Here is a 12808-nt window from a genome sequence, read left to right as displayed (position 1 = left end):
GTTGTGTTCAAATGATATGGATTTGGAGCATGGTGAACTATGAGAGGGGAAGGTATGAAAATATTCATATTTATAGCTTTAAAGTAGATATTTAAGCACTCCTTTTTTTCCAAACAGCCACTTGTCCCTCATGTCTAGCCACCCAGATCAGTTGTGGAACCACTGAGACTCATTCTCCCCCCCCCCCCCATAGGGAAATGCTCCCTTCTTACTGTCAACAAAGTTAATAGTTTTGTTGTTTTATCATTTGGAGCTATCTTTCCAACTTGGAGGGGATGGAATTAAAAAATAAAAGCAAGAGGAAGAGTATGAAATATTAAAGATGAAAATAATGTAGTATTCCGATGCAAAGGAATGCTCTGGAATAGGTATCAGTGTATTGATATTGAAATCTCTGTAGCTGGTAGTCCTGCAAAAGAAGAAACCTAGGACAAGTGAAAGATATTCATAGAAATTCAGATGTATTTAGGAATCAAAAATCATCTTTCCTGGACTGTTGTTCAAAGGCCAGACTTATGTCAATATGGTGCTGTAGCTAGACTAGGACTGGGGATGCCAAGATTCCAGTCTTCCACCTGACATGAAGTTCCCTGGGTGACCTTAAACTTCTCATGTTCTATCAACCTAACCCACATCAAGTTTGTGGACTTGGGGGCTGTTGAACCACACTGAAGCAGCATATTCTGCAGTACTATACACCAGCCCCACAGCTGAGCATCTAAATGTTGCAACAGATACACTCCAAGTTGTATCACATAATTTTTTGAGAGTTGTTTCACGTATGTATTTTCACAGCTACATTAGTAAGATTGTATTTGTAACTCAAGGTCCTTCCCAGGGTAATGCCAAGGTACTTAGAAGAAGAAGATGATATTGGATTTATATCCCGCCCTCCACTCCGAAGAGTCTCAGAGCGGCTCACAATCTCCTTTACCTTCCTCCCCCACAACAGACACCCTGTGAGGTGGGTGGGGCTGGAGAGGGCTCTCACAGCAGCTGCCCTTTCAAGGACAACCTCTGCCAGAGCTATGGCTGACCCAAGGCCATGCTAGCAGGTGCAAGTGGAGGAGTGGGGAATCAAACCCGGTTCTCCCAGATAAGAGTCCGCACACTTAACCACTACACCAAACTGGCTTAGGTGTATGGTTGTGTGTAAGTCGGGTGCCATTAGGATATTTATTTCTCAGATTTATATCCCTGCCGAAGCAGGCTTAGGGCGGCTCACAACAGTCAAACTAAAACAATAAAACAGTAAATAAACAAAGTTTTAACATTCAGTTCATGGTTGGCAAGATTTTTATTGAGATGGAAATAGGAACATTTGGTTTTTCCTGGACTTGGGATAAGCTGCCATTTGCAGTAGTAGTCAGCCAAAATTTAGAGGTCCCTAGTCAGTATTTCATTAAGTCCTTTCAATTGATTTGTGCTTTACTGTAGTTGCTGTGTCATCGGCAAAAACAAACTTCCTGGATACCATCTCAGGAACATCAAAGATGTATAGCTTGAAAAGAAGAAGAATATTGTAGATTTATACTCTGCCCTTCTTTCTGAATTAGAGTCTCAGAGCGGCTTACAATCGCCTTTATCTTCTTCCCCACAACAGACACGCTCTGTGAAGTGGGTGGGGCTGAAAGAGCTCTCACAGAAGCTGCCCTTTCAAGGACAACTCCTGCAAGAGCTATGACTGACCCTAGGCCCATTCCAGCAGCTGCAAGTGGAGGAGTGGGGAATCAAACCTGGTTCTCCCAGATAAGAATCCACACACTTAACCACTACACAAAACTGGCTCTCGCAAAACTGGAGCAAGGACCAAACCCTGGGGTAGACAGTTATTCAGTTTCTTCTACTTGCTGTTTGACTAACCAATAATTACTCTGAAAGGTTATTTTGGAGTTGAAATAATGTTCTACAGGGGAAAACTTATTAAAACTTGTTTGCAATATTTTTGTATTTGTGTGTGTTTGTATTTGACTTAGCTCTTTAGATATCCTTCCCTCGAGTGGCTCTTGTATAGGCATGAGCCCCACATTTTCTACAGTGAAACAGATACAAAGAATTAATTTTCTCTGCCATCTCCCATCTTCTTAACCAATCCTTTTATTTCTTTTCCATCCAATGGCCCAGTCACCTCCTTAGCTGGTTTCCTGCTCCTGATGTTTGAAGAAAAATTTATTGTTAGTCTCAGTGTTTTTGTCTACCCACTTCTCAGATTCTCTTTTTGCTTGCTTTTGTAAGTTTAATTTGTTTTTCCAGAACCTGTGCTCTTTTATGTTTACCTTGTTTAGGGAAGCTGTCCACTTTTTAAAAGAAGCCTTTTGCCTTTTATGGCTTCCGTGATAACTGGTGTATAAAAATATATCCATAAAAGATCTTCTCCCTAAGAGGCGGAGGACATCTTGGGTGTTTCCCATCGTCCAATCAGGGAGGCAGGAATCTTAAAGTCTTTCTCTTCTTGTGGCTGTGGAAACCACCCCTTGCTCAGTTCCTTTCCTGCCTCGCCAGGGAGAGCAAGCTGTTAGGATAGGCTCCTATCCTTTTTTCTATTAACTTCTATGTGATTAAAAAAAATACTTTCCTCTTCTATTGCCTTCTGTTTGTTAACTAACTTCTACTTCCCCCACTCTTCTCTTCTCCTTTCTCCTCTTCTTCCATTTCCCGCCTCATCTCCTGAGGGGAACTGCGTTGCAGTGGCCTAGAGCTTCAGGAAAGAAGCCGCGGCGCAAAGAGGAGATCGAATGGCATCCCGCCCGAGAGACGGTTTCCTGGAAGACGACCCCGCGTCAGACGCTTGGTGCAGGGCCGAAGGTGGGAAGCCTTCTGGAGCCGGCATGACCAACAGGCTTGCAGCGGCTACCAGCAACGTGCCCTGTAGGGGCAAACTGCAGACGAACGGAAGAAAACGGCGCTGGTCTTCCTCAGCTGCAGAAGAGGCGCGTGGTTTAGACATCTCCCCCAGGTCCGGTGGCCATTTTGAATCGCAAATTTGGCGTGAAATGGAGCCGATCAGCAGCAGAGTACTCCTGGCCATCAGGGATTCCCAGACGTCAACCTCCAGTCAGGAGACTTGGGCCACAGAGCCTTCCAGCCTGGGCAGGATGATGCATAGCCCTTTCAGCCCCATAGGGGGCCGGGTAATGTAGCCATGATGGGAACTTCTTTTGTCTCTGAATTTTTAGAGTCTATTAAGCAAACAGTGGGTGCTGCAGTAAAGGCAGCTTCTCACAGGAGACCCTATTCCCCAAGTTCTCATTCCTCTTCCAGGTCACCCTCCCCTAAGAGACCCAAGGATCGCGCCTGGCTTATCAAGGCGCAAAGGAAGACATTAGCCAGTGACCACTTGGGGAGTGAGAGATCTCCTGACGGGGATCAATCAGAGGACTCAGATGGGGGGGCCGGGAGGAGGGCGAGTTTATATCTGATGATGAGATAGAAGACATCACAGTCCCAGAACCTTCTTTACGGTTTTTCGAGGCAGAAGAGTACCAACCTCTCTTGGCTAAGGTTCTGGCAGCGTTAGATCTTTATGAATCTCCTGAAGAGCAGGAGACCACCAGCCCTGTCACTAATCCAAAAAATAAGCCCAAGGGGAACACTGAGTTCTTCCCCTGGTACCATTCTTTGGATAAGGTTTTTCCCTTTCCTGAGTTCTTTGAATGCGGTGCTTTCGGCATTAACTAACCCACCATTTGAATCTCTAATGTTGGTTCCGTTGAAAATGATGCGTATGAAGGCTATTTTTCTGGTGGCAGTAACATCGGCTAGAAGGGTTTCCAAGCTCTTAGCTCTATCTGTTAAAAGGGAGCTGTGTGTCTTTCACAAGGACAAAGTTGTTCTTTATCCGGACCCTACCTTTCAGCCAAAGGTTTCTTCTAAATTTCACAGAAGCGAAGAGATTAATTTGCTGCCTTTTGCCTGGATCCAAAGCACCACAAGGAGCGCGCATGGCATACTCTAGATGTGCGTAGGGCAGTCAAGATTTACCTGATCAGAACAGAATCTATTCGCAAGTCAGATTCTATTTTTATCAACATAGCAGCTCCCAGGTTGGGTCAGAAGATGTCCAGATCAGCCATCAGTTATGCCATAAAACAGTGCATAGCAGAGGCATACAAGGCACTGCATCTCAAGGTACCCCCAGAGATTACTGCTCATTCCACCAGAAGTGCGGCGACCAATGTGGCCTTTGACAAGAATGCCTCTGTCGAAGAAGTGTGTAAGGCAGCTACATGGTCTTCCATTTCCACATTTGTACGCCTCTACAAATTGAATGCATATGCCTCGGCAGATGCAGCATTTGGTAGACGAATCTTGCAGCACGTACTGCCTGAATAGGGCAATTCCCCCCCCCCCCCCCAACTAACATACTGCTCTGGGAGCACCCAAGATATCCTCCGCCTCTTATGGAGAACGACCCTTGGCACTTACCATGAAGGGTCCTTCTCCTAAGAGGATAGGAGGACATCTTGCCCTCCCTTCTATTGCCCTATCTGTTGAAAATACTTCTCTCTCTCTTTGCACGTATTCTAATGCTTACTGTACCAGGTACTGTTACCTATTTCCAACATTAATGTTGGTAGTCAGTCCCCTGGGTTATCTGTTTACTAGTTGGCTTATCGTTAGTTTTTTCTGAGTGGTTCTATATGACAGTTCTTTTACTGCTTCTCAAAGTCATCCAAACTGAGCAAGGGGTGGTTCCCACAACCACAGGAAGAGGAAGACTTTAAGATACCTGCCTCCCTGATTGGATGGTGGGAAACACCCAAGATGTACTCCTATCCTCTTAGGAGAAGGACCCCTCACGATAAGTGCCAAGGGTCATTCTCAATCACATTTCTCTGAGGTTAATTTGGGAAATCTTTGAGTGTCAAAAAAGGCAGTAGAAAAGGGCAAAAGTCCAGTAGCACCTTAAAGATTAACAAAATTTGTGGCAGGGTGTGAGCTTTCATGACAGCTGTGTCTAAAGAAGTGAGCAGTGACGCAGAGGTTGTCTGATGGTTAGGGCTTTCCTGTGCTATTTCATAATGTGTTTAATTTAAATTTCAGTATATCTCTATGTCATATTTGAAAAACTGTTAGGAGACTTATAAATCAAAAGGTTTTCAGTGACTTCTTTTAGAGTACTTTTCTAGCCTGTGCTTAGATAAAAGTGTTTCTGCATAACCAGCATGATGATCATAAACACACCCACTGAAAAACAATGAAGCCATTTCCTATCAACTCTACAAAGCATGGGGACTTCTATTAATTTCCCAATGCATTTATCTTTTTAAATGCATTTTTAAAAAAAAATTGTTTTCCCAAAATGTTATACCTGACAGTTTTTTAAATAAGGTCAGACCCCTTTTCTCAGAAGCATAACTCATACAGTAGTCTTGCAAAGACAAACTATGAATAGGGCTGACAATAGGACAAAAGTTCATTCATTTATACTAGGAGTGCCCTGTTGTTGATCTTGTGGGTTCCTTCTTCTGGTACAAGGAGATTTCTCCCATCTCAGAAGGCTGCCCTTAATCAAGGTAAGTCTTCTAATTCCTGGGAAAAGTGGAATTAATCCATTGGAAGCTGCTCTCTCTGTTTCTCTCCCTCCCCCCACCCTCTCTTTCTTTTAAAGAGCTCAGAGCACCTTGCATATAGTCCTTAGGACTATTTCCATCTGTTTAATTTATACAAGAAGGCCTTAGATTTCACAGGAGAGTTGCTTTATGTGCCTCCTGACAATTCCTTAAGGCCCAAGGAATCTCAAATCAAGTCATTGGACAACAGAACACAGCCCAGAGAGGGAAGTTACTGCCCTGTAGATGGCCAAAGGGTGGTAGTTTAACTCCCAACGCACCAAGGCTTTGAAAACCCAAAGGACCAATAATTTCATTAGAACGTAGTTCCAAGCATGAATTTTTGGCATTGCAAGGTGTTCTAGAGGTACCTTTCTGTTATGCCACTCAAGTTTATAAGGTTATTGATTGTTTTTGGTTAAAATACTTAAACATCATTGGGCTCTGTAAGGCTAGGATTCACAAAGGATATTTCTTTCTTTGACTGAAAGAGAAGAAAGCAGCTCTGTAAAAGATATCCCTTTTTGAATGCCTTTACCATAAAAGGTCATGTGTCTTGGTAGGGAGTTGTAAGTACTTGCCAGTGAGTCAACAGAATCTTAGCAGTGTAGGTTGAGTGATATGTTGTGAACTGTTTTCACTTTTGTGTTGGAAGACTGAATATGAAAAATACTGTGTAAGCAGACTTTCAGAGGCCTTAGCAACACAGTGTAAGATAGACTAGGCAGTATAGGCATGGTATGATGCTAATGGCTCAGCTGGGCAACTTAGGAGCACATGAGGCATGTTTAGCCAAACCTGTTTTTTCTTAGTGAGTTGTTTTTGTACAATGGGACTGACTTCTAAATAAACATGCATAAGTTATAGTGTTACAAGCTTATTATTAAGTATATTTTTTTTAAAGCTAAATATTTTAATAGTAAATTAGGAGTTGAAAAGACTAAAGATGATATATTGGGGGGGGGGGGGCAGGACGGAAGGCTGCCAAAATAAATGTTTGATTTTCATAAAGTTTAAGAAGAACAGGTGATATCATAAGAATGGATAGTCAACAGATGTTTTCAAGAGTGATGGGAAAATTATTTGACCTGCTTGGTGACTTCTGTTTGCAATACTACAAGTGTGTTTGTGCTGTCACATTGATTCATGATATAGATCCAAATATGTTGTGTTTTTACTGCAATCAAGTATGATCACCAATGGATATGAGAGATGATCCTGCCACAGAGATTCTGTCTCCCTGACCAATCAAATTGCTCATCATTCACTTATTTATTAGTTAGATGTTCTGTCCTAGACCCATTCCAGTCCAGCTTCCACCCTAGCTATGGGACACAGGTGGCACTGGTCACCCTCAGAGATGACCTCCAGAGAAACCTGGACTGAGACAGGTCAGCACTGCTGTTACTTGTTGATTTGACAACAGCATTTGACACAGTCAATTAGGATCTTATAGCCCACCACCTCACCAATATGGGGATATAAGAGACTGCCTTGCAGTGTCTTGTCTCTTTTCACCATGGTCAGGGACAGAGGGTGGTCCTTCAGAAGGGGGTATCACCACGTTACCCTTTGGTATAAGGTGTCCTACAAGGGTCAGTCCTCCCTCCTATGTTATTTAACATCTATATGTGCCCCCTTGCCCGCTTGTTTCGGGGGGTTGGACTGGGTTGTCACCAGTACATTGATGGCACCCAGCTTTATCTACTGATGGACAGCTGGTTGGAAGCCACCGCAGATGTTCTGGCCAGGGCTTTGGAAGCCTTTGCTGGTTGGTTAAGGCAGAAATGACTGAAATCCTTCAAAGATGGAGGTCCTGAGCCATGGGGGTGGGGAGCAATGCTCCCTCTAAGCTGTGGAGTCTTATGAGCAAAAATTCTACTTTGTGAGCTACTGGCGTTATAGTTGTGAGCTACTGCATTAATTGGTTTGCTCTGAGGCTGTATTTCCTGAGCTAAGACAAAAATGTGTGATCCAGGGACTAAAAAACTGTGAGCTAGCTCAAACTAACTCAGCTTAGAGGGGAAACGAGTGGGGAGTTGGGAATCCAGCTCCCTACCTTGGCAGGGTATCATTGATTCCCAACAGTAACGGTGAGGAGCCTGGGCATCATCTTGGATGACCTGTGTTTAATGGAGGCCCAAGTCACAAATGTTGCCAGATCAGCATTTTACCATCTTTGGCAGGTCAAGCAATGGTTCTCTATCTCTGTCCCCATGATTTGTCCACAGTGATCCATGTAACTATCACCTCCAGACTGGATTACTGTAACTCACGCTATGTGGGACTGCTCTTGAAATTGCAGTTGGTACAAAATGCAGCAGCGCATGTCCTCACTGGGACACCTCAAAGAGCATACAGTGCTGTCATTTACTTGTTGATTGCAACTGGTCCACTAGCTCAGGTTTTGGATCCTGTTGAGCAGCCATACGAATAGTTAATTCAGGGATTTTCTAATTGTGTTGATCACCATCTTGTTGTTGTATGTTTAATTAATTGTTCTATGTTTTTAATGGTTTTAACTATTGCATACTAATTGTTTATAATAATTGATGTAATGTTCCCTGAGCTCTGCTGTGCAAGGGAGGGTGGCCTAAAATTCCAAATAAATAAATACTCTTGGTTGTTGTGGCTATCCGGCTGCCACAGTGTTGCCTTACTTGAACTGACTGGACTGGCCTTGACATTGGTGTTGCAGGTCTCCAGGCTGGTAGTTTTGGGAACTTCAACATCCATGCTGTGGCTGTGCTTCCGGGAGGAGCTTAGGATTTCATGGCTGCTGTTACAACATGGTCTTAGCACTGAGGCCTGTACACCTGTACATGTAGCTGGACATACTATTGATCTGACTTCTTTTGCAGGGCATAAGATTGGCAATCTGAAGGCAGAAGAGCTGAATGTGACTTGACATTGAGACTGAGGCTTTTGCATGAGGCTTGTGCTGGGTGGAGAGCCCTTTTGCTCCCAGGGTTCCACTCTGTTTTTGCACAAGTTGCCCTGGAGCTGTGAGTTGCCGTGGTGCTCTTCTGCAGCAAGCAGGATCTTCTTCTGAGCAGTTTTTGCTTACCGGGGGAGAATGGCTTGGCAACTTGCAGTTCCAGGGCAACTTGTGCAAAAACGGAGAGAAGCGCCAGGATCAAAGGGGCTTTCCACTCAGAATAAGCCCTAGTGCGAAATCAGTCTGAAAGATCTTTATCTGGTAAAGTTTAGTGATCACACAGAATATATGCAGGGTTGAGGATCATCTTGAATGGTCCACCATTGGAGAAAAGTGGGATCCAAATGGCATTCAGATGTCTTTGTAGGATTTCACAGCTCATATGGTTGGTTGGTATATGTGTTCATGAATGAAAGAACATCTGTAACTGGGAGAGCACATGTAAAATAGACACAGTCAATACTCCCTCTAAGCTGTGGAGTCTTGTGGGCAAAAATTGTATTTTGTGAGTTACTGGCATTAAAGTGAGTGAATGATTTGGCTACCATAAATTAGTTTGTTCTGGAGCTTCCTTCCTGAGCTGAGACAAAAATGTGTGAGCTGGAGGCTAAAAAACTGCAAGCTACCTCACACTAACTAACTTAGAGGGAACAGTAGATACAATTGTTCCCCAAGTGCCCACTTCAGCCTCTACCTTGCTGTGGGTCTTTGGGGCATCTAGTTGGGAACAGGATGCTAGAGAGGAGGGGCTGTGGCTCAGTGGTAGAACTCCTTAGCATGCAGGAGGTCCTGGATTCAATCTTCAACATCTCCAGCTAAAAGAATCTAGTGATAGGTGATGTGAAAAACCTCTGCCAGAGAACCTGAAGAGCTGTTGCTGGTCTTAGTAGATAGTACTGACCTAGATGAACCAATGTCTGATTCAGTAGAAGGCATGTGTGTTTGTGTGCATGTAGACTAATGGACTGTTAGTTTAAGTTTGCAGGGCTCATGTGAGCCTTGTACCTGCAATCTACAATCAGCCCAGGAACACACTTGCCCCATTTGGGGCTGCCTGTGAGAACAAAGCCTATATTTCAACAGTATGTTGACCTATAGGTATTTTGCATTTGAAGAGGCAGTGTGCATTCTAAAATTGATGGATAAATGCCTGAGGCCTTTGGGTGCATTTCTCCCATTTAAATGTTACAGGAAAATATGTATTATACTTGTAGAAATGCATCTTTCTGCAAAGCAGCTGTTGAATTTTTCTTGTTTTTGTGTTTATGTGCACAAGAAGTTAACATACTTAATGTTAGTGATCTTTCGCTCAGGGTGCTTGTACAAACGAGTTCCAGAGATTGTGAACAGAGAAAGAGTTTTTGGAACAATCACATCTTGGTCAGGTCTTGCTTAATTGTAGAAGAGCAGGTCTGTTTAGAACTACATAAATTTCTTAAGATGAAAAATTATTAGGGTGAAGTCCAGTGCAATGACAAAGTGTTCTTCTCTTCTTTCAGTTATCAGAATATAGCCAGAAGAAAGAAAGTTTACAAGAAAACATTGAGAAATCAAAAATTGGGCGCCAAGATACTGTAAGTACTTAATAAATTTTCACAAAGAGCTATAATCTGAAAATTTCTGAATGTAAACAGTTGAAGGTGTGTTGGTGAGGTATATTCTCAAGAGTGAGGGAAGCAACATAAAGGCCTGTTGAAACTGGTCTGGGGTTTGTTTGCACTTGAAATCAAGTTCTGGGGGTAGAATACTTTTGTACCACCACATTGCCAACAATTATGCAGGAATAATAACTTGCTGTCTCTTGTAAATATTCAGTGCAACTGTTTAGGGTCATTATAATACTGGAACAAACTACTTGTTTACCCCATCTATATGATCCCTTGTATACTCAATTCCTGTTGTATCAGTATCTGTAACTACACTTCTGATACTGCACATTAAAAGTATATTGTAACTGTGCCATTTAGCATTTAAGTTGCTACCATTTAAATAATAATGCTTAATTTGAGGGGATTCTTCAAAATATGATCCTAGGCAGAACGTGCTGCACTAACAAAGGAACTTGCTGCACTTCGACAGAAGAAAGACCAACTGAAGTCAGAAATAGAAATATACAAAGAATGTGATCCAGATGTTGTTGAAGACATCCGTAAGTTTGTCCAAAATTATTTTAGCTTGCTGTATGTTCACAGAGCATTCTTTGGTCCACACGTAACTACTGAAAATGAGCGTAGTAGAGGTGTTGCACAGATAAGGCCACTTTTTTAAAAACTTAGTTAATTGCAGTGGATTGCAGAATATCTGATGACTGGAAGACTGACCTACCACCTTATTGGTGTTATGAATCAGCATTAACTTTTGAAGTGTATGAAAATACTAAATATTCCTGACCCAGGTTGATGAAGTGGTTAGAGTTCTGAATTTAGATAAAAGATCTGTTCTCCCTCCCCTAATCTAGGGAAGTCACTGGGTTGCCTTGGCTATTCATTATGTTTCAACCTAGTGTCTTTCCCAGGGTTGTTAAGAAGCTGAAATTTAGCTTCTGAATTCCTGAGAAGGATGGAATATATTTAACAGCTAATAATAATAATTGCACAACTGATTAGGAATGCTACAGATTTAGTATAATTGGTTGTTTAGCCAATTATACTGTCGGTCAAAGCAGAGTTTGCTCTCCAACACACTTCTTAAAGCTTCATTCTGGTAGCAGCCTCGTGTAACTGGCTGTCCATTTTTTTCCTTTGTAATATAGGCCTGTCTGTCTTGATCAGAATCCAGATACACCAGTGACATTTACTAAAATAATAAATTTTTGCTCTCAGAAGTTAGGTATTTATGGTAGCTACCGCACCATGGGATGGTATAGTCAACTAAATACCTGCTCTTTTAACTTCTGGAGATGCACAAAGTATATGAGGCACCCATTCTAAAATGCATTGTGATTTGATCTAGAGTGCACCTGTACTTTTGTTTTGAATGAGAACTGCTTCCTATATGTTGTCATTTGGGGTCGCAAAAAGCCTTTACAGAAGACTGATTTTGGTAACTGTTGCTATTTGTGTCTCCAGTTAAATCCTTGCAACAATTTAGTTGTATGCATTAATTACATAAGCTTCATTTTGACCCCACTGGAAGGCTTTCTGCAAAATGAAGGAAATGTATCAACAGTGTTTTAGGTGCCTTTACACTCAAGAATGATGCAGATTTTAAGAAAAGACTACTGTAGAGCTGTGCCTCTTCTGTAGAGCTGCATTGTTAAAACATTAGTTCTTTGTTAGCCTTTCTTTTTTTTTAGAAAAGTCTGTCAAGTCCCATCAGTGCAGGCTTCCCTGTCCCTTATGGAAAGGTCAGACTGTCAGATCTCATCAGTACATAAGTACTGTCTCTCCAAAAAGTGTCTGATAGGGTTTGTCAGGACTAAGTAACAAAAGATTTCTGTCAACTCCACACAAATACATTGTCTACAACTGTGCACCAGGCTTAGTTGTACTGCCAGGCAGTGCTTGCACACTGTTGACCTCTTTGGGGGGTTTTGTTTAATAAAAGAGCTTTTGCTTATTGCTCGGCTCCACAGTCAGCAGTTGAAGATGTACTGTAAATCTGTGGCTTGTTTTTTGCACATTTTCTTTTCTTACAGCATCTCCCAATCATTTCAGTGTAGCCCCCTCTCAGATTTTTTGTATGGACAATAAAACAACATGGGCAGAGTAGCTTCTCTTGAGGATCTCACATTAGAAAAATAAACAACACAGCTGGCTTTGCTTCCTGAGCTGAGAGCCTTTTTCCCTTGATCCTGTCCAAAGCAACTCGGCAGTTGAATGGATGCTGATATAGGCATTGAATTTTCTGCGATCCACTGCACAGCCTATTTATTTAGGAGCCTTCTGTGCTGCCTCTCCGGAGTCCAAGTGTACAGCATCACAGGATTTAATTTCCAAAGAGTATCAGACTTTTTTTACTGGTTTTTAAAAAGTCTATTGTCTCATGCAGCTGCAGCATTTAAGTTCCTATAGATAGACCCTGTTAAAATTATTGAAGCCAGATTAGGAGTTCCAATAGTCATTGGGTCAAGGTTTTTGGTGATCTATATATTTTCCCAAAAGGCAGTAGCAAACCACCCCATAAAAAGTCTGCCATGAAAACGTAGTAAAAGCGACGTTACCCCAGAGTCAGAAACGACTGGTGCTTGCACAGGGGACTACCTTTTTTTCTATTTTCCAAAAGTACAGCATTTTACAAACATTTGAATATATTTTGCCAAGTTTGACTAATCTATTTGTGTAACAGAACTTGACTACTTTGGTTCTGAATCTGGCAT

At 42.3% G+C, this 12808-nt stretch overlaps 1 protein-coding gene across 1 annotated transcript in view; it reads left to right on the top strand.

Annotated features, from left to right (window-relative positions):
• MND1 (meiotic nuclear divisions 1) overlaps nt 1-12808 on the top strand; it is a 44386-nt gene that overhangs the window by 17455 nt on the left and 14123 nt on the right. The window contains exons 5-6 of the mRNA XM_060246630.1: nt 9990-10064; nt 10525-10639. Of these exons, the coding sequence (XP_060102613.1) occupies nt 9990-10064; nt 10525-10639 (190 nt within the window). The remainder of the gene's footprint in view (nt 1-9989; nt 10065-10524; nt 10640-12808) is intronic.

The sequence above is a fragment of the Heteronotia binoei genome, chromosome 9 (assembly GCF_032191835.1).
Source record: "Heteronotia binoei isolate CCM8104 ecotype False Entrance Well chromosome 9, APGP_CSIRO_Hbin_v1, whole genome shotgun sequence".
Taxonomy (NCBI): Eukaryota; Metazoa; Chordata; class Lepidosauria; order Squamata; family Gekkonidae; genus Heteronotia; species Heteronotia binoei.
Note: the sequence above shows the minus strand (reverse complement) of the source record. Positions and strands in the feature narration are given on the sequence as shown.